At 42.3% G+C, this 23,195-nt stretch overlaps 1 protein-coding gene across 1 annotated transcript in view; it reads right to left on the reverse strand.

Moving 5' to 3' along the window:
• The window catches only part of rhbdl1 (rhomboid, veinlet-like 1 (Drosophila)), a 42,322-nt gene extending 19,790 nt beyond the window's left edge, over positions 1–22,532 (reverse strand). Inside the window, exons 1-5 of the mRNA XM_034119735.1 lie at positions 22,125–22,532; positions 14,599–14,757; positions 6,209–6,433; positions 4,556–4,704; positions 3,816–3,928 (exon numbers count right to left, since the gene is read on the reverse strand). Coding sequence (XP_033975626.1) covers positions 3,816–3,928; positions 4,556–4,704; positions 6,209–6,433; positions 14,599–14,757; positions 22,125–22,163 — 685 coding nt within the window. The 5' untranslated portion in view covers positions 22,164–22,532. The remainder of the gene's footprint in view (positions 1–3,815; positions 3,929–4,555; positions 4,705–6,208; positions 6,434–14,598; positions 14,758–22,124) is intronic.
• Between the last annotated feature and the right edge of the window lie 663 nt (positions 22,533–23,195).

Raw genomic sequence — 23,195 nt, forward strand, 5'->3', positions numbered from 1 at the left:
CCGCATTTTTCCTTAAACTCGATCTGGACTGAAATGTTGAACATGACTCAACACTTTACATTCCTCTGTTTTGACAAATGTGCCTTTTCCTTCACCTTTATGTAGAGGCTTTTCATCTGCTGTGAGTGCGGCGGAGCAAAGTGAGAAAAGAAACAAGGAGGTGATTTCTAAACGGCGGCGTCGGGAAAATAATTACAGAAGTGTTCCTTTTGTCAGCACACATCCAAGGACGGAAAGGAAAACGTCATACTTTATCAGTTTACAAATGCTTCTATAACACCATCCGACCCACACAGATTAAAACCTTGTACTTAGTGAGACTAATTCATGCTTTATATGATGTTTCAGTATCCATTATAATCAGGATGAGGACTGCAGAGATGCAAGTTCACAAATTTGATATATAAAAAATCTGTTAGAACGATGTTATGCTTTCCGAGTTTTAAACATCTTCCAACAGAAAGCAGGCCCTGCAGTGAGGAAATATTGTGGAGCACACACATAAAGGAACAATACCCGCAGCACGTCGCCCCATAAACGCACCCACCGAGTGCAGCTGTAACCTGAAAGCACCGCTGCCCTAAAAAAATGACAAGCAACATGCGTGCCAGAGCTGATAGCAACAGCCCACATGATTGAAGTCATGAGCGAGAATAAGACTGCATGAATATAAATATGAGACAGCCACGGGGAACAAAAGGAGGGGGGGGGGGGGGGTACTGAGTAATCTAAAAGCACTGAGCTATTTCTAACATCCACAAGCAATCATGAGTTTGCAAAGACAACGTGTGAGGCAACGAAACACTAAACCAAAGTCTGCACACACACATTTATCTATCTTCGTAGCATGGGGATAGGAGCTTGGTTCTAAAGTTTGCTATATTAACTTTAGTGTAAAATTAGATACATTATTGGTTTCACTTGGTGGTCTCAGCGTTTGATGGAAACATGTCTAATCATGCAAAAACTCTGAGTTATAAGACAATGTCAATTCATGATTTTTTTAGATCTTTAAAATGAAGACTTTTCCTAATGTGACGGTCAAATATGCCCTCTCCTGTTAAGTCTACAGCAGAAAATGTAAACAAACATGTCATTTTAAATGTTTACACCTTAGCCTGATTCAGTAAAATAACTCAGTGAAGTCTTAAAATCAGGTCCTTAAACTCCTTTTAAAAAACGAATGAATTAACAGTAAAAGGCCAGTTTTAAGCATTGCAAATTCATTATGTCTCTCTGCCTCAATGCCATCCTCACCAGCAGTGTTCCTTTACGACTGCCACTGCCACTTTTCTTTTGAAAACCCCCCTGCTGTGCACAAAGCCTGAGAGCAACACTGCAGTCTCTTTACTCCCCACCAAACAGCCATTAACTCCATCACCCTCCTCCAAAACCCAAAACACACAGGTGCACTTTGCAACCTGCTTTCCAGTGGACTACTTCCCCAAAAGATGACAACAACGTGTGCCAGAACAGCTCCCGTTTCCACTCCATCACCCAGAATCAGAAGGTGAAATGATTACGCTGCTTGTAGTCGTTCGTCATCTTGTGACCGTGAGGCGGCTCAGCCATTCCTCACTGTTTAGAAAGGAGCAGATGTATTATATCGTGTTGAAATTAAATACACTAAGATTCAAATGTAAACCCAGATTCACACTTCAGTACTACACACATTTATTTTTTGATAGTGTGACTCCAGCATAGAAATTCGAATGAATTCAGTTCAACTCGGGGCTCTGGGGGTACTAATATCATCATCTCCTCGCTGCTTTTTCCTCATTTTTTGCAGCTCAAATCTCCAACCAGCATCTCAAACTGCACTTAGGCTAATTCCCCAGAGAGAAACCCTGCTTCACTCCACCCCACATCTGCCCCCTTTCAAGTTTGCTTTCTCTCTGTCATCATTGCTAAAATAAATCAAAGCTACAATAATTCAGAGTGTTAAGAGTGTGACTTCTACACAGAATGGAGAGCTTTGAGCAGCTTTAAAAACAGAACAGGAATACAAAATTGGGATTTTTAGTCGCATACAAGCCGGAAAATCAGGTTGCTGAATATGACCGGATATAACTCGATATGAATTAGGGGTTTTGCTCTCGACAGTAATGAAATGATGTTAGCAAGAGATTTACGAGATCCAAGACGCTAATTGTTCCCAGGGAAGATGAAAGGGGGAAGAGGTTTATGCAGAAGTGTTGATATGACTTCTGAAAATCGGCATTAACAGCAAAAAACTGCGGCGAGAATCAGTAGGAATTAGAAAATGTCCAATCTTCTAACAGGCTTGGAGGAGGATGAAAGTGAATGAGGTTTTCTGTCAACAAAGACTTGGCTGCAGCCCGACCTCTGGGCACCTCGAGTCGCTGCGCTGCATTTAAGTTTGGTGACTTTTTTTTTTAAAGTGTTGGTCCACTAGCCGGAGCCGTGTCTATTATCAGAACGATCCCAGTTTGAGGACAAGACACTAACAATGTCAGCCTCACTGGAGTAGCATTCGGTGCTAAAAGTAAATGTGTTTTTTTTCCAGAGCAAATATAAGACCTTTAAGTTGATAAATGATGACCAACCAAACAAAAAACGTAGCATCTTTCTGAGCAGCGGACTGTAAAAACAGTAATAAAACAAAAAACAAGGACGGTCAGGAGAGATCTACAGCGGACTGAAAACACTCACACACTGCAGGAGAACAGACAATAAACCGTCTTTTCTTTATGATATTGTTTTAGAGAGTGAGAGCATATTGCACTGCAGATCATCCCAAACTGTCAAAACATTCGCTATAAATATAAACTCTGTGCTACTTCACTGCACAGTTTACACCAGTGTTTCTTCTACCAAACGTACACTCACACGACACATATAAACATTTTAGCCAAAGGTGACACCACACATTTCTGATACATATTTAAAATCAGTGATGGCTGTTTTGTTAGGAACCAAAATAAGTATTAAGTTAAATAATATTGGACTTTTAATCAGAATAAAACAAGTTGTTTTAGGAATTGTAGCTATGCAGATTTGTAGAAACATAGACCTTTAAAAAATGTAAACATACTTATTTCGTGTTGTTAAGAAATGGAACCGTCGTGTCACTAATCTTAGCTACACCATTTCTTTCATTTTGATGTTTACATTATGTATTATTGTTCATGTTTCTGTGTTGAAATATTGTTTAAAATGTACGGTTAAATACGTGTAAGTCTGGTTCCCTAGGCTTTGGTCTTAAGGCATCACACAGTAAAGCAGCACACACTTTATGCCGAGTTCACACTCCACGTCAGATCTATGTACTTCTCACACTACACAACTTGCTGCCTTGTAATCCAGAGTCTTGAAGTTGTCGTGGTTTTCACACTACATCATTGACCGGAAACACACCGGGTCACACACACTACAAGATCTTTCACCAGGAGGAATCCCTGATGAGTATTTCTGTTCTCCAAACTACATGAAAGAAGTGACAGGGGAAATGATGTAACACCATGTACAAGGTATTTTATTTCCTCGAGGAATCCGTAGAACTTTCCTTGTAGTTTCCACACATCTTTACTATTTATAAGATGTATCCTTTGGGTGGAAGAACAACATTTATTCCTATTGTTGCAGTGGACCAATCTTTACCTCCGGAGATATTTAAACAGTTAGATATCTGGGATGCTTCTGCAATGCATCTAAAGCAGTTCATTCAAAGAGCTCAAGTGCCAATTTTCCTTTCCCAACATTGAGAGTTTAAAATCAGGTGTTATCTGTGCAGTGTGAACCAGACATTAGGAACCACCAGTTAATATAATACACGTATTTTAAAAGACACTCACCGGCCAGCACTCCTGCCATGTATAGAAGACTTATCCGTAATATACCATGGACCATCTCCAAAGGAACGCCAATCATCAGCTGCAGTAAAGCATTGAACCCCAGCTGCTCCAAACTGAGGGGAAAACAAAGAAATAGGATAAATAAAGACATTTCATAATAAAGCTTTATTTATATAGCACTTTTCATACATCATTCAAACACATTAGTTAAAAATAAGAAGAAATTCCCCTCAGATTATTTGTCAAGAGCTTTACAGACCTGTACATGCAGCAACATTTTACATTTTAACAGGTTAATAGACACAAGGAGGTAAAAGGTATGATAATAAAAATAAAATAAATAACGATTTCTCTCCGACAGATAAGACACAAGACAACTGAGTCAATGCAACAATATAAAACGCCATTAAACAAAGTGACAGAAATAAAAATAAAAGATAATAGTAATACAAATGCCATAATTCTAATAAAGGTTAAACGATTAAAATGTTAAAAAACCAACGTAAAAATATATATTGCTATTGAAACATGTTGGATTAAATCCTTAAAGACCTACACAATAAATAAGACAATATAAAAGTAGGTAAATAATAAAGACTAAAAGAACATTTAAAGTGGGGGGTTGCTAATAAAAAGCTAATCTAAAAAGATGTGTCTTTAGCTGGTGTTTAAAAATGTCGGCCTCTCCTCTCATTTGTTGCTAGTACAGCTGTTGACAGGAGATAAGGCGAGGCTCGTACCCAACGTGCATGAACATGTAGCTGAAGAAGCGCCACACTTGAGCTCGGTGTCCGGGGTGGTAGACCAGAGGACTCTTCATGAAGTCGGGCTGGTAGGTCTGCAGAACCCACTTGTTCAGCATGATGCCGTAGCACATGAACACGATGATCTGCAGAAAACAGGAATGACACCAAACTGTCACTTCTTGCTGACATACCAATTACACGCTCCCTCTGCAGACTGCCGCCACAAACATGCAAAATAAAACCCATTGTGCTTCATGAAAGATTCATGACGTTTTTTCTGTATTCCTCGGCTGATGCTTATTAGACTTGAGCAGACAATTACTGCCCACGGAATGAAAAATATGGCACATCTGGTTCAATTCCATTAAGTTCTTTTCATAGAATAATGATTCATTGTCTCTGTGAATTAAAATGAATGTGAACCGTTATTATCACATTGTCATTGTCATTACAGACCATTCAGAGGCACTGTAAGAGCACTTGGCTTTCTTTCCTCTGAATTAGGATGATTTCAGGGGGAATGAGGACGTTTTGTGCAGAAGGTTATTTTAGCGACGTAATCCTCGACCATTTAACAGAGGTCCCGTGAGGGCTTCTGTGTTGGAGGTTGTCTCCAAATGAATATAATAGGTCATTTATTGCCACTGTGGTGGGCAGGGTGCTTACTGACCTGGTTTTTTAAAGTTTCTAAATTAGTGACTGAAAAATTCCCCCCATGCAAGCAGAGAGAGGGTTTCAGCTTGGAGGAAGGGCATTAAATGCACCCACTAAGCCTCTGACTCCCAAATGTGTTACCAGCTCATATTGAGCTAGCAGTAAAAGCGTGTGATCAAAGGCAGGAAATCTCCTCAATGGGTCTGAAGCGAACGACTAAGCCAAGAGAACAGACTAAATCCAGGGTTGTGGGTTAGTAGCAAGCACATGCTCAAGTAAAATGTTGCAGCACATGTTTGAGGAATATTTGAATCGGTAGAACAGTTCAGTTTATTGTCTTATTTTTGTATTTATTAGTCAATTTATTGAACATGTTGAAAACTCAAAAAACGTTCCAATAAATTCTCAAATAGTTTCCGTCATGTTCAAAAGGGGCAAGAAGAAGCTTAAAAACGTTTCTGGTCCCCCTCTAGCGTACATTGTTCACGAAAATAAAAGTTTAGGTCATCGTCATCAGCATCCGTGATATTTGATTCATTGTTTTAAACAAATCATTTCTTTGTACAAAACCAAATAACTTTTACAACGACAAGAAATAGCAAGCCTCACTTCACAGGTCCTGCTCAGAACTGTTCAGGATTTGGTTTCTAAATAATAATTTTAGTTTAGATAAAGTTGCACAGTATTTCAGCTCATCATTACAGTTATTCCACAGATGAACACCTTTTGTTGTGATGCAATGACATTTGGAATTTGTTCGTATGGGTAGTTTTTTGCAAAATGCAGTTTCCCTCGACATTATGAGGTAATTGTTGATTTACGGCTTTGAACATAATTTGGATAGTTTTATAGTCAACCAGGTCTTGTGAGTTCAGTGTTTTTAGTTTGATAAATAATCGATGTGTTGGTTCTCTGTAGGTAGTTTAATGTCTAATTCGTATGGCTCTTTTTGCAGGATGAAGATTTACTTACAATCTAAGTCCTGAATCTCACCTGTACGATGGTGACGATGGCGATGAAGACCGGCGGGGGACACAGGCGGTTCTGGTGGAAGTACCAGCGCCGGTCCGTCTCGCAGGGCAGGATCTCGTAGGCCACATAGCGGACGAAGCGCTTGTACAGACCCAGCCCCGTCTCGTCCAGCAGGATCTCCCTCTGCAGCGTGCGGCGGCCATTAGCTATGGCCCGTCGGAAACTGCTGGAGCGCTTACTGCTCATCTGATGGAAAGATGAAGAAACATGCATTTATTACTCTCAGGAGTTCAGAGCAATATCTGGTGAGCAACTGCTTGAAGTTTTAAGGAACGCAGAGGAATAATTAACTTGTGTTCCATATTAGACCGATGGAAACACAACACATTTTCATTGTAATTACAGAAATAGTTCCACATTTAAGGAAATGCGCTTAGTTGCTGAGAGTTAAATGAGAAATTTGATGTCACTTTCATGTCTGTACGCTAAATATAAAGCTATCTCTTAATTTAAATTAACATCAAAAGTAAAAACCAGGGGTAATCAGCTAACCAGGCTCGGTCCAAAAGGTAATAAATCTGCCTAAAATCATCCCTACACTACACTTTAGCTAACTAACATAAATACCGTTTTACTTCCTGATTCCTTAACACCACCATGAGGTTGTGATCAAGGTTGGCAGGCAGTTACTTATAGGCTAAGAAATACTTGCATAATTGGCAGATCCTCTGTTACACCACAAATGCTTGCAATTAAACTTCAATTTCCGTACAGATTAAACAAATGAGATCTAATGTGTTAATTAGTGAGTTTAAGATGTGCTGGTACAGTAGGGGGATTGTGTTACCTTTGCACACAGCCATGCTGTTCTCCTGTCTTTATGGAAAGCTAAGCTAAACTAAATGCACACAGAAAGATACAAGGGTTGTACAAATCTTCTCATCCATCTTTTAGAAAGAGAGCAAAAATGCAGCGTATTCCCAAAACATCTTCAAAAATAGACAACATTTCTTTTTTTAGATGACTGACTTGTTTTTTGTGACTTAGAAATCCAAACACAGCTGAGTCCCTGTGTTTGTTTTGGTGCTACTTGAAGACTCAATTTATTTTTATTCAATAAACTTCTCTTGAGTTGTTATATGAGCATTACTGTCAGCAGCTGGAGGACAGACACCTCGCCAAGATGAACAGATCTCATCATTGCCTCATTTTACCAATCAAATATAAAACTTTCCTCGTGCTTAGTGGATCAAAGGAGGATATCTTGTTTTTTATAGAAACTGAGGAAAGCTCATCCGTGTGACTAATCATCCGAGATGGCGAGCCAACGTTACATTTCTTGTAGGAAAATAAGACGGGTAATGTAAGTTCTGTTTTTATAACCAAAAGGTTAGGGGAACGAAAGTGTAGGCCTACTTATATTAATGGTAATGGTTGTACTTCTTGCACATCGCTGCATTCAATGGATGAATTCATTTGACCTTAATGTTTCTGGTATCCATTTATTTCGCTTTTTTGTGCATATATTCACTAATGAAAATCACTTATTCAGAACAGAAAGAAGAAGATATAGCTGAGAACTGTTTTTCAGACAAAGTGATTAATCCACATCGTAAAATTGCTCAATTATTATAATTTAACACAGAGCTAAAAGATACGCTAGTTTTGAAAGCATTATACTGTACTGTATATATATCAGCATTAAAACTAATTACAGTAAAAATCTTCCACTGCGGGTTTCACAATAATTAATACAGACGGTAGTCGATAAAAACGTTGTACTTAATAAATCTATCAAATTAGTGCTAGAAGTAAAATGTCTGATTCCTCATATTTCCCAGTAGCTATTAGAATATTAAAATCAAAGCCATGTTACATGTATAAACAAGTGGTGAACACTTTCTCCACATGAGAGGTGACATAACTGCAGCTGAATATTCAGGGCCGATAGAAAAACATAACATATAAGTGGTTTTAGATTTAGTGAGACTTCAAGCTGAGTTGATTGTAGCGCAGACGTCATACAGATGGACTGTTTAAGTAATTTTTACCCTTGAAAAGCAACATTTTGGTTAAGAGGAACGGAATAGAGAAAGTTTGTGTTTGTGGCGTGTGTGTGTGTGTGTGTGTGTGTGTGTGCGTGCGTGCGTGCGTGTGTGTGTGCGTGTGTGTGTGTGTGTGTGTGTGTATATTCCTGTTATCACTGACTCCAGGTCTGCTTGGTGAGCAGCAGCTCTGCAGCCTGCAGGCCAGTGGGGCCCTCTCCACTCCTGATACTCTTTAATAGAGTTATAGGATGAAAACTACCCTAAAGCAACTATTTTGACAGTCGGTGCAGAGAACTGCCGGGATAACAACACAGAGGGCACTTTCCGCATGAGTTACTAGTATAAATACTGTCCGACCATACACCCACAGCAGGGATTCTTTGGAGTTAATGTCTGCATTCCCTAATACAAGACAAGCGTGCATGCTTCACTGGTAAGATTTACTTAAAGGGGCCCTGTTATGCTTTTGGGGGTTTTTCATTTTGCCTGTAGTCTGATTGGTCTACAAAGGCTAAAATCCCGAAGTTCCCTCAAGAGAGAGTTTGTCACAGTAGAGGCACAAAATATAAATATGAACCTGACAATGAGCATAATATGTCCCCTTTAAGAGCTGAAATGCAATGCTTGACGCCTGAAGTCTCTGTGTAGCTAAAGCATTTAAGCTCCTCTGTGGATAAGCTGCTAACTATGCAATTATCTCTAAATCACAAATGAGTTATTATGTGAAGTGACAAGGGCTCTGGGATACGAAGAAAATCATAAATCACAATATATAATCAGTAGATGGTGTTAATGTGACGATATTTGATGTTTGACCTGCGATGCTTTTACAAAAACTATTAGTAGAATGAGAATTTTGATAAATAATCAGTAGTAATGTGGATTTATGACTAAGCAGGTAAAAGCAAATAACAGAACAGCTAGAAAAGTACATAATTTTATTGTAATGCATCCTTTAAGACGAGAAGAAATAAACATCTAGGACACCACAATATCCCAAATCTAAATATATGTAAAGTCTTATTACGATATTAATATTATAATTATTTATTGCTCAAGCCCAAGGAGAGACATTTTATGAAGATAAGTTTGCAGAAAAAAGCAGTGAAGCAGGATACATATGGTCAACAGATGCAGTTTTTATCCGAATGAATCTTCAACAGCAGACCTTTTGTTTAGGTTTCTGATAATAACAACCTCAGAGAATATAGCAGCTTCATATGAAATGTAATAAAACCTCCAGAGGGGACCTGCAGGAAGTACAAGCGGCCATTAAAGTTGACTTCTCTGGACTCATTAGTCGGGTGCTGCTGCTTGTAGACTCATTATATGAAGACACAGCAGGGGGCATATTGAAATGCATTACAGGTCAATATCTATAAAGGCTAATGAGCTAAATGTACTGGTGAAAAAAGACAAAATAATCACGCAAATAACGAAGAAGTAAGAAACAGATTGCAACACAATTAGAGCTGATGTTTTATTCCCCCCCCCCCCCTTCAAGAAATCGCTTAGGAAAAACAGGAGAACAAAAGAGAGCTAATCCCTTTTGGAAACAGGAAGTGGTAACTGCCCTAACTGTGTGGGTAATAATGCTGGTGGTTGTTCAGTGAGAGTGTGAGGGCCTGTTGCTTCGTGATAACCAGAACGATGTGGAGCTGGGCTGCTGGCTCTCCCACAGATGGAGGGATGCATATTTAGTATGGAAATCAGGCCTGGAAAATGCAATTATACTATACTTGAGGCAGGGAGTGAAAGGAGAAGAAGAGGAGCAGAGGGACGTTAGAAGGCGGAGAGGGGCGAATTAAGACGGAGAGATTCCTGCATGTGTGAGCTCCATTCTCTGATTCTGCATGTCACCGGAGACACTGCCTCTCTCATTTCTAAATATCTTCATATGGTTGAATCCACAGTGAGAAAGAGGAAGCGAAGGAAGTAAATATAATTGTGTTTCCTTCCTCTGTTGGCTTTCATCATAGAGTCTGTGTTTCTGAGTCTTATTTCATCTGCTTTTGGCTTCGGTAACAGCACCTGCTTCCTTCTCCACCTCGCGCTGCATCCTCTCCCTTTCATAGCACTTCTGTGAAAACATGTTCCCAGGAGACACGGCCAAGCATAGCTTTCACTCTGACATGCAAGACGGGCGCCTCTAAAGTGAGCATTAGCCGCCTTTTGAAGCGACGACAGGAGAGAGACGGGCGAACAGACAATAAGGCACACGAGCAGTGGAAACATGAGATGAGTGACGGAGAGCAAGGTGCATGGGGGGAAAAGAAATCCACATGTCACCACAAAAAAAAGGGAGTAAAACCTCTGACTTGTGCTTCGGTAACGGTGGAAGTTTCCTGACAAGCCAACATCTGCCAGGGAATAATTGATGCTGAGGCTAAGAGCATGGGAATAAAGATAGTGTTCCCGTTTAGGGGCGGCTGAATGGGCCAAACTGACAGAACTGTGTGTGTGTGTGTGTGTGTGTGTGTGTGTGTCAAACAGCAAGAGTCCATCCTCCTCTTGGTGTCCTGCCTACAGTAAATGCTGCTCTCAGCTCCAGTCAATTGTCCTTGATGGATTAATTAGCCTCACCACATGGTCAATACCTACAGCTCAATACTCATTAGTAATAATAATATATTTAAAAAAAAGAAAACCTGCTTTAAAGGCCATTCCTGCGTCTGCATGGAAGACACAAATAAAATCCATAAATGATTCTGATATTGCTCAGTTTATGGAGGTGACCATCTTTCACTCACAGGCCTTGACACACATGATAAATAATGTACCGTTATTCACCGAGCTAAGTGATTCACCGACAGCTGACTAACAGTGTCACTACCGCCGTTTACTATCTCATTTCTGAGTCATTGAGATGACCAAACCCTCCTCTACCTTCCTCTCTCTCTGACACATACACACTTCCTCAGCAGAATCTAAATCACTGTGCATCGCCGATTCTACCCTGACCCAGATACTCACGTTCTTTCTTGCCCAAATCCTTTTAAAATAAAACCCAACCTTTTTTTTCCCCTCAGCAGTTTGCGGCCACAGTCTTTCTTCATGGTTTAATCATTGTGGTGCTAAAACTCTAGCGGTAAAAAAAGAGACACAAACCTTTAGTCCAGGACACTTTAGCAAAGTGCATCATTTTTTATCAGGCAATCCATCTAAAACAGAAAGCCTTGACAGGAGTTTGGTGTGGGATGTGTAGGTACGGTAGCATCTGTTTCCCTGGAGACTGATGCACTCAGGGCACTTAATGTGACTTTAAATGACTTGAAAACACTGTATATCAACGACAGAGTGTTTCTTGCCTGGGACTGTAAGTGAACTTCTGCTTTCTGGAAGTGCTCTCCGTCTATAAATACTGCTTGACATGTGACAAGCCTCATTCAGTAGCAAGCGGAACATTTTAGAACATATTATCCAACTTAATCTCCTGAAGGAACAGGAAATGGAAGAGCAGCATTTAGGCAGAAAGGAAAAAATGAAGCACAAAGCAACAGTCTTCAAATCCTCCAACCTGAACAAAGAGAATCCCCCGCCATAATCTCTAAAATACACCCTCTACCCGTGTAATTAACCATGGCAGCCATTTTGGATCAGAGTCGAACATTAGCCAAATTACCACCCGAAGGAAAACAAAGACACACTTCTTCAGTTACACAGCTGCTACATGATCGTAGGAATCGATACTTGCAGGAATATATCTTCAGATTACCTTAACGCCACTAACAGATGCTCGTATATCAAAGCCCTCCCCCCTTCAATCCCACCATGTGTGAACTTTGTCACCTTAGGTGTCTCTCAGCATCCTGCATCAGAGAAATCGGAGTGTAGTTGTGTATAAACGTGTCACTGCCTGAGTTTCTGTGTTGCTATGTGGGATGTTGTGCAGGATTAGTAGTCAGATACAAACTCTTTGTAAGTGTGTGTGTGTGTGTGTGTACAGTTTCCCAAGAGAGGTTTTAGCAAAGCTTTACTTATTCACCCCTCTGGCAGAACTGATGGAGTTCTCTGGCTGAGATTGCCCTGCATGAAAGAAAGACACACACACACACACACACACACACACACACACACACACACACACACACACACACACACACACACACACACACACACACACACACACACACACACACACACACACACACACACACACACACACACACACACACACACACACACACACACACACACACACACACACACACACACACACACACACCTAACGGTGCGATACAAACACATTAACACCCACCGAGGTCAGCGTGGATTCAAGCTGAATGTAGAACAACAAATCAGAAGAAAATGTTGAATACACACGTTAAGAAACACAAAAGAGAGCTTGTTGGCTGAAACACCAACAAGGCATTGACTGAGCACACACACACATTCTTGCCAAGTCCATTTTAGAAAAAAATTACACTAACTTTCATTTTTTTTCTGTTGTTCTGACATGGTTAAGAGGCGTTACACATTTGTTTTTGCTATTGATGCTTACAGGTTGTAATTGTTGGTCTTCATTTCTTGCTGCACTTAACAATGTACATCAGATACTAATTAATGAGTTATTCCAAGGTTTGAAGTATCTTTTAATTGCATCAAAAAGGCATAGACTGAGCATGCACACGCATTCTTGCCGTGTCCATTTTAAACGGCAGAGGGGAGCTCCTATTTCCATCGAGGCCGGACCACAAATCAATACAGACGCCGCACTTCAGGCACTGACTGTGATATAATGGCAGCACTGAACTTTCAAAATCAAAACACGCCTGTCATCTGTCACACACTGCGGAGGGCTTCTCATAAATCTGAATGAGATACTGAATTGTGAATGCAGATGGAGAGGGAAGAAGACACGGACAAAAGCAGCCAACGTGGGCTTGAGAGGTACAAATAATAAAAGTAGGAGAGAAAAAAGGCCGGGGATATTCGTTGATGACCTGGTTGAAAATATCATGCTACATGTGCCGCTTTCCCAGCTGCAGCCTGGGGCTCATGCTAGACAACCCGCTGAGTTCACGCACCACATGCTGCGAGACGGGAGGGCCAGAGTCACATCAACATTTGAATATCCTCTAAATTAGTCAGCAAATCCATACTGGCAGCGCTCATGTGTTAGAATAAGAGCCTTGGAGAGAGGAGAAGTGAGACAGACAGAGCGGAGGTGTGCAGCTGCTTTAATTATTAATCAAATGATTGAAAGCGTTTGAATATATGCCAATAGGAAGCATGTGGGTATGTGGGTTCACGTGTGTGTATCAGACGAATCTTTAAAATCAGACCTGGGGGTCGATAGCTGTGTGAGTCTGGGCGTTCTCAAATTACCTCAGATTACTTCCTGCTACTACCAATGCTGGGCTAATCGAAGGCAATTTGCATTTGGCTGATGGGCAATTTTAAAAGTGTCTCCCTGATGCTTTTGGAGGCGAGGCGGTTTTTTTCTTCCACCTAACATATGCTCACGACTGTAGAATGAGAGAGGGAAATGGGATGAGATGGTTCAAAAAGGCAGGTTAGAAAAAAAGAGTAGGGTGGGTTATTACATTTGCGTGAGGAAGGGAGGGATGAAGATGAGCAGGCACTGAAATGAGATGGAGAAGAAAAAATGCTTCAAGAATGGTGGAGGAAGATAGCTGTACTGACGAAGCAAACCAAAACAAATTCCTTTCTAGTGGCACAGACTTCAGAAACATGACCTGCTACGAGTGGCCTCATGTTATTTCAAACCACGAGTAGCACAACACGAGAGATGAAAAAGGAAAAGACCAATAGAAAAAAACTGAAAGCAAAGGAGGTGGAATGATCTGAAGGAAGTGCAAATATGCAGGAATTGAATTGATCTAACCTTGATGCTTACACTTAGCTTACTTACACGAACTGTGCCACAAGCAATGTGCATGTAGAGAATCAGCATATACAGCTCTATGAGAGTTTCTATTTAAGAATTGGTAACACATAAAGGAGAAGGATGAATGAAGACCTACAAGTACACAGGCTGTTTTATCCTCAGAATATTAAAAAAACTACATGTTACAATATGTAAATCACATCAAGAAAATGTATTGCTTTAATACTGTGGTCCTTCCAGCTCGGTGTTTTCTAGTACTTGCTGTGCACGGCTTGTGAGGTTAAGTGCCTGGATTTACCGACACATTAACTGGACAGATTGATCCCTCTTTTGCAGGACAGCAACCTGAGTCAATTTTCGCCACTGCAGAGCTTGCCGGCTCTGCCTGAATCAATTCTGTAACCTTTCGGAAAGTGGGGAAATATGGGTGTGTGCTGCGGGACATGAAATGCCTCCAGCGACTCCCCCTGCATCGCTATCTGTCTCCAGATCTGTGTGAGGTCTCCACTCACCAGCTCGATGAGCTCCTGGTAGCACACCTGCCCCTCCTCATTGCTCTGGACCAGCGCTAACAGCATGTCCAGTTTGGACGGGTCCAGCTGCAGCTCATGGTGCTCCACCAAGCTGGTGAAGTTCTCCACTGCGATGAAACCGGTGTTGTCTGGGTCCAGCTGGAAAAAACAAAGAGAGCCCACTCTTAGAACATTGGGATATGATACTATGTAAAAATGCAGTACTTTGCAGTCAGGTGTTAAGACAAAAAACAAGGAATCAGACATTTAACATAACATTACAATCCATGCAGAGAATATTGTCGTGATGCTTAAAGGCGCCTTGTAAACATGTCGTAGTAGAAGCACAAAATACAAATCCGAAATTGAAAATGAGCATAACTTTAACAATTGATCTGGGATTTAACTCATTATTTATTTTTATCGTATTGACTGGTGCACAAAAGAGAGTTTCAGTCATACCTTATTAAATGGTAGGACCCTGTATCTCCTATTCAATGGCAACTATTCATATAAAACGACATTTCTAATAACACATGTACTGAAGTTGTTATTCCTGTTATGCTTCATGGTTCTTTAATGATACGCAGCACTGCAGTGATAAAGTGTGAGATTGCCCTGAGGGAGAATAGACACACACAGAAACACAACTATACACATAAAGACAAATGAAAGGGCTGAAGGCATAAACTCCGGCAGTGACACCAATATTAATGAAGCTGTGTTGCCTCTATGAAGAGAGAATTAGACCTGCCTAAAGAAAAAGCCCAATTCAACCTCATTAAAGGAGCAGAAGGTTGTTGACGTTGGGAGCAGCGAGCGAAGACAGGCGGGCATGTCATTCTAATACGCAGTGATCTGCATTTTCCCTGAAGACAAAAAAAAACCCTCAGCAGATTTAAATGAGGTTGACTTTTCAGACTTTGTTTCTCTGGATGCTTCATTTGACAGTGTGAGTCCGACCTTGGTCACATTTGCAGCTAGTTTATTTTTTTTAATCACCACTCTCAGAGACCCACAGCCTCATGGGTTATTACTGCTGATGTCTCTACGCCAGTGCTGCTCCTCGTAATTGATTTAAGCGGCAGAGTGTCGTAAAAATGGCTGAGTGCAGTTGTCGAAAATAGCCCCAGTTCAAAAATGGCTTGTAAAGTATAGGGTGTCTATCTTGGTTATTGCAAAGTGTTTTTTTTTGGGGGGTGCGGCAGCTTCAACTACTTACTACTTGATTTTCTTCCCTCACCTCCTCTCAAATACACCCAATCGCTCTGCAATGGAGCGTTAATTCCTCATGCCAGCTCTCCTTAGTACATCTGATTGTGTTTGTGAAAATGCGCCCGAGGACAAACTGGAGCAGTACAAAGAGACCACATGGGAAGGGCCCTTGCTGCTTCTGATTTTACTGTCTCCTGAATGCTAACACAGCCTCATTAGGTTTCAGATAGTAAACCAACAGCCTCTTGTTGCCCCTGGGAGGCGGGAGTTTTCAGATGTTGCGTCAGTGTGGAGTCAGACGGGCTGGATCATCGTTGCCCATGTCATGAGTCCACGAGAAGAATCCTGTCTGGCCTGCTCTGACATGGTAAGACAAAGGCGTTTCATCGGCTGCATGAGGAGAGCGGCATTAAGCTACGCTGCGCCGTGTCAGAGACTACTGCAGGAGGCTCAGAGTTAAGGCTCGGCTGCTCAGCTAAGGAGCCGGGGATCAATCTGGAAATCCATTGGTGCAAATGTGTGTGTGTATTTCCTTCTGAACATGTTCACTGTGTGAGCTCTGCTTCCCTCTACACGGTTTCCAGTTCTTAAAGCCATTAAGTAGAATAAAAGCAACCCTTTCAATTCTTTTAGCTTCCTGAAAATGTATGCTTTGTATTTATCTGGGCAAAGTAGGGGCAGGAAGTAGCTAGTGTTATGATGCCTGACTCAAATAAGTGTTTTCCCCACTTCAGTTTATGTAGTAAAGAAATGTTGTTGGTTATGATACTTTAGGAATATTTTATGTACACCAATGTGACTCAGTAGCATTTGTTAACCAAGATTCTGTACTGACAAAACCATTGTTGTTTCTCGAGGATTTACTGATCTCCACGTAATTTACATTGTTTTATTCCACACAATTCTTGAAAACCTCCATCTTCGTCATTGTCTCTCACCCATTTCCGTATAATCTCAACCATCGGCTCCTAAGCCAGCCGTGTCAAGGCCGTCTGCAACGCACGAATAATGACATTTGTTGGGAACAAATGAACCAAGATGGGAAAGAAAATGGCCTCAGGTTTATTTTTAGATAATCCCCTTAACTGTGTGTTCCATGGACGTTTGTTAAAACATGGCCACGTTCTCCCCTTAAGGCTGGCTGAGCAAAATGGTGGAGATATAGCCAGCATTTGTGATGAGATGGAAGGAAAGCACAACAAAAAGACAACAGAGAGGGTAGAGGTGGAAAGGAGAGGAGAGGAGCGTGGGTGGTTGGGCGGTTGATGAAATGAAAGAAATGAACAATTATAAGTTAAAGAAACAGGGAGGGTTTGAAAAGATTGAGGAGAAGAACAGAGGCAGCCAGAAATGAAACAAGGACGAAGGGAGAATACAAACGCCTCGCATAAGTCTGATATTCTCCTGCCTAACCCAGCAGTCTGGCTATTCTTCTCTTGCCTATAAGAGGGCTGTGACACACTCCGGTGCTCTGCATTCACTCGCCACAGATAGATCAGATTGTAATGTGCTCCTGGCTCAGCGCGGGATGACAGGGGGAACAGAGAGCCACGCTAGGGACGTCTGATCACTGTCAGCCTCCATATGTCAGCACATCACTACACATACAGCAGCAGCACAGACCCAGACACTGTATATGGCGTGCACATTTACGCAAAAGCAAGTGTTGACGCTGAGCTGTCACACTGCACGGAAAATATTCCCTTTCACATGTCTGACCTTATTCAGGGAGAACGTTACACACCGTCTGCAGAGGATACAAGGAGGTGGAGGATTGGTTCTTGTAGCCAATTAGGGTCATCAATTAGCGAGATGAGGTACACTGAGGTGAATGAGTGTTGGCAAGAGGAGGTTTTGTGTGTGTGTGTGTGCAGGCTGGTGACGTGCCTGAACTAGGGGGTGAGACAGAGAGAAGAAAGGGTTGGAAAAGGAGGGAATTTGCGCCGAGAAGGAAGCAGTTATTGAAGCGATCCAACACTGGTGCGGGCGACACTTTGACAAGCTGCATGCGTTGCCTTGGTTACCAGCCGCCTGTGTGTCCTCCCTTTCTTGCATTCCCCCTCCTTTTCTCCCCCCCCGACATATTGGTGTTCAAGAGGCAAATGAAAGACACGAAAGAGGGGAGAGAGACGGAGACGGAGGGTACGGAGCGGAAAGGAAAAATAACATACAGATGGATAGGAAGAGACCAATGAGAGAAAAATGGGGTAGTAAGAGGGGGAAGGAAGGGGTTTACATGTGAAGGGAGGCGGGGCGGGAGATTATGGATGGAGGGTGGAGGTGTTAAGACACCAAACTTGGCTGGCTCAAGAGCAAGTGGGAGGAGATGGACAAGACATGGGAGGAAAATGTATGCACCAGCACGGGGAGGGGGAGGAAGAGAAGTGAGATGCTGACTGCAGGTAAATGATCTCTGAATTAACCCCCAGGACCTCTATTACCTCCACCGCTGAGACTTTAACTGACCCAAGCACATTACTGACTTATCAGTTTCCTCCAGGGGGGCTCAAGAGGAAACCCTCCAGCCCGGGAACAAACCACAAAACACAGAAATGATAGACTTACTTGCATTTCTATTGAGTTATCTGCATTAGGTTGATATGACAACAACTGAACGGTACAAACAGAGTTGTAGCTAAAAATGAGGTCATATCATAGGAGGCAGAAAGTTGAAAAATAATCCCTATGGTTACACTATGCATGCAAATACCTAAATGATCAGCCAAAACATGATGGATTTCTGAGGCTCTTTCAGCTTTTTCTCTGGTAAAGGTAATCTTATTGGATATCAAACGTAGTTAACTGATCAATTAGTCAATCAGCACAAAATGTATTTGCAAAAAACTTCTTTGTGGAGGAGAAGAAAAGAAAAAAAATGCCAACATTTCATGAGTTCCAGCTTCTGAAAGACGAAAAAACGAAAAGATATGAAGAATCTTTCTTTCTTTCTTTGTTTTCTGTGAATTAATTTCTTTAATTGTATTTTTCGCTGAAAGGATTAATTAAGAGGTAACCTTAAACAATCTGAATAGGGCTCTAGCTGACTTTAGGCACCCATATTCCCAAATTGATTCCCACCTCACTATACCTTAATTTAAGTATTTTGGTCTAAACAAATGGGCAAATCAACTGAAGGGCATTTAATCCCAACAAACTGGTACAGAATATAAATACACTACAAAGGATTCACTGAAAATGTGTAAACTGAAGCCCTAACTCAACTTAGGTCACACAATAAATGAAACATTTTCAGTCAAAGGGTTCGGGTAAAGCATGAAAAGGTTGATAGTTGTTGAATGAAAAGTATCTACTCTTTGGGAGATGATGATTATGGTGATATAACTTCCATAAGGTTAGAAATAAGAACCAGCACCGGTCGGGTTCCCACTGACTAACCCAATGCCACAGAACCAAAACTACAGACTTCTTTGGTCTCAATGAACAAGACTGTCGTGCCTAACAGGGCTGCTGTATCTGCAGAAAGCAGTGGCATTTACAGGGTAGCCAGAACATATTTGCATGGCATCAGATAAACCCTTTTGATTGTTTCTGCTGCCCTCAGGACTCACTGGTGTTCAGCAACAACTGGGCCAATGACTCTGTAATTATAACAATGCACGTTTTGCTGTGCCGTTCATTACACTCAAATGTTTCCACTGCGATGTGAAAGCTATACGATCAAAACTCCCTTCTCCTCAAGTGGAGAGACACCCAGTGGATTTTCCTTGATGTAAACAATCATCTGACTACATTTCCTGGCGTTTAAACACAGTACAAACAGCCTGAGGCATTTTCAAATACAGCTCAATGCAAATCAGCATCAGAGAATGATGAAAGGGGACAGTGTATGAGAGCCTTATTCTCAAAACTTGACATAAATATGTCAAAATAGTATTCAGAACCCAGAAGTTCTTATGGGAGAAGGGATATAAATAAGCCAGATAAGAACTGAATGACAGAGGGAGAAATTCCCTGATAGCATTTTAGTGGTGCCGACCATCAAGTTGCCCTATCAGTGGTGCTGCAAGACTATCAGAGAGAGTGCTCTGATCATATGTGTGAGCCTGCCTAGGCCAGAAATAACCTGAGCTCAGCATTGCAACCTCCTGCAGACAAAGACTAATAAAAAAACTCAATCCTGTTGCCACTGTTGCTTTCTTCTTCTCTCCCTCTGCAGCATTTCCATGTGGTTCTTTGTGACACGGCTGTGATATAGGGGGGTATTACACCTGCAGCACTCATATAAACAAAAAATGCCCAGTTTTCTTCCAGTGCAAAACCGAGTAATATAGTAATAATTCTAAAAAACCCTTAGAGCATGTAAGTTAAGTGCCATTATTGTGTTTGACTGAAGCTGGCCAGTGGTAGCTCAAGTCAACATGTTTATAGAGAAGGTGTAATGCAGGTTAAAAACCCTAGACTATAAACAGAGTAATCCTTGTCCTTTCCAAATGGCAGCACTTGGGATGCCCTCAAGCAAAGCACTTGACCTCCAGGTGTTCTTGTGGATGTGCTTAGAGGCCGGTGGGACACTGCGGTCGTTGAGGGAAACATCCAGTAAGTGTGATGATTAAAATATGGTGGCCAGAGCTTAAAAAAAAATAGCCATGCTCAGCAAAACATTTTCCTGGATAAAAAATGTACCCAATGTTTATACGGGCAGCATGTTTTTCCTAAATACAAGCGTGCCTGTCTACAGTCCAAAAGCTGTTGGCTGCAGATTTTCACTTCTTTCTAGTTAATTAGAGAGACCTTTTCTAAATCAAAGTCCACTGCATGGAGTCCCAAAGGCAGGAAAAGCCTGCCGTCAGCCAGTGTGAGTGATTTGGTCTAGACTTGAGCTTAATAGGACCGCAGCCTGCTCAACTGAGGCCTTTGCAAACTGTCTATATGAACATACTGGCGCAAGCAAGAGTAAACCCCACAATCAATAAAACACTGTTTACAGTGTGGAAGTGTATTGGCTTCCACCGCAGCCCAATGACCTGCTACATGGAAACGATATTGACACAGATGAGTCAGCCTCTTTGATACCGCATGAAATGTGTCTGTGGAAGAATATGTGTTGTTGAGGTAATACTAGGTGGTTGTTATCTCTGAAGTGCTTTTACAGTACATGACTGACTCACTCGTGTGACCACAGAGCATCTTCTCACTCAACCCACACAGGCTTCCTCGACTTTTTATGAAAACACACATTCATAAAAATGCGACACACACCCACACACACACACACTTACTTCTCCCCAAGGCTCTTGAGTGAGTTGATCAATGTGTTTCTGATGGGCCACTCGTGACCTGTAAACTCTGCAGCTGATAATTGATTCCTCCCTCTTGGACAGAATGATTGCCCAATGCATCTGTCGATCAGGCAGAAACCCCCGTTCGTCATCAGAAACACAAGACACGTTAGAACGCTTAGTGCTAAATGCAAGACATGAAAAAGAGCTGGAGATACACACGTCTTTAGGGAGCAGTAGCCAATTATAGACATTGCTTTCTGCCTTCAAATCCATTTTGGCTTGTTAATTTTGGAGATGGTAGACCAAACCTCAACTCAAACATACATCTGGCTGGACAGCAAAACAGCAGTTTGGATGGGGGACTCTGAGAAAACCAGATGTCAAGACAAACATTTTTCACCAGCCAACATATGGCCACTAACATGGTGCTTTCCAGAGCAGGGCTGAAGAAGCAGGAAAAAAAGTTTAAAGCCAAATAATAATAGCTTCTATTCTTACAGAAAACCGCCAACTGGACTTTCACAGGAACTGTTTCAGAGCTCGACCCTTGGAAATGAAAAAGCCAAATAATCTTGCGATCTCTGGTTTTTGTGAGCCTGAGATGATAAGATTTTGGGTTGGGATAATCATAGAGGAAAGACAAGGAAAAAATCACAGGCACAGACACATAGATCCATGCACATAGCAGCTGTAATCGACCATATTTCTGTCATTGCTCCAATCAAACCATCCATATATCCATTCATACAGCATATTCTGCACACACACACACCCCTTTCACCCGCCCTCCCTCCTTCCCATAAACCATGACATGATGCCCCCCCCCCCCCCCTTTTGCTGTGGCTCATGATCTGACCTCACATTCTCTGGGCACACATGGCTCCATGTTGCTTGCGTCCGTCGTGTTGTCTCACGCCCTCATTTTGCCCGTGCAAACAGCCCCTGCTATCAATCCTAACATCGGCTCACCAGCCAAAGCCTCCACGTCTCAATCCCTGGATAGACGGCGAGGTGGCCAGGAGCCCGTAACCATAGAAACCTCTGCCGCCTGCCTGCTCACTCGCTTACCTGCTCTTGTATGAGCTGAAACAGGGAGCTTCTATCCATATACTGGCCAGGGAGGTGAGAGGAGCCGCCGAGGACAAGGGCATAGGGAGGAGCGAGAGAGGAGTGTTGGGAAGGATGGGACAAGGTGGAGGGGGGGATTTGGTTGAGGTTTAGCAGCTGGTGCCTAAATTGTAGCGTCTGGCTCCTTGGTGAAATCTGCTGCGTCCCCCTTTTGGTGATGGAGAAAGCGTGGTGAGCTCTGTCCCTGGTTGTCCTTTTTGCTGGGGGGTGCTGTGGGGGTCCGCGGTGGTGCTGAGAGAGCAGACGGTGATTCAAACGGGCCGTGACTCTGCTGTGTGCCGGTGCAGTGTGGAGCAGGCAGTACAACCCAGCTTCAGCAGACGACAGGCAGGCGAGGCAGATCCAGCATTCACTCTCCTCCTCCTCTCGCTCTCCTCTATCCCATTGCACTGACTGCTACCTCTCTCTCTCTCTCTCTCTCTCCCCTCTCCTCCTCACACACACACACACACTGCGCCGCCTGCATACCAATGAGGCAGGGGAGGGAGGTGGCCTCTCTCTTCCAATTGTACACGGGAAAGGAGTGGCGATGGGCTGCGGCTCCTCAACCTCACTACGAGTAAGGAGTCTCAGGGAGGGAGCAGGGGATGGGCTCCACTGCGGCTCTGCGCTTACTACTGCCCCCCCCCCCACCACACACACACACACACACACACACACACACACACACACACACACACACACACACACACACACACACACACACACACACACACACCACACACACACACACACACACACACACACACACACACACACACACACACACACACACACACACACACACACACACACACGTCTGGTCTGTTACTGACACACGCCCACACACTGTAAACAAGACAAAAGCTACTAACACTCAGGCTTATGGTGAAACCCTAACCATGTGAACATTATTTTTAAGGCTGCAGAAGACAACAGGAGCCAAAATCAAACTAATAATGATATCCATAGCACCGATGCCTCTGAAGAAAAATCTCTGCAGCCCTTTACATGTCTGTGCTAATTATAAGC

Source organism: Trematomus bernacchii, unplaced genomic scaffold (assembly GCF_902827165.1).
Source record: "Trematomus bernacchii unplaced genomic scaffold, fTreBer1.1, whole genome shotgun sequence".
Lineage (NCBI taxonomy): Eukaryota > Metazoa > Chordata > Actinopteri > Perciformes > Nototheniidae > Trematomus > Trematomus bernacchii.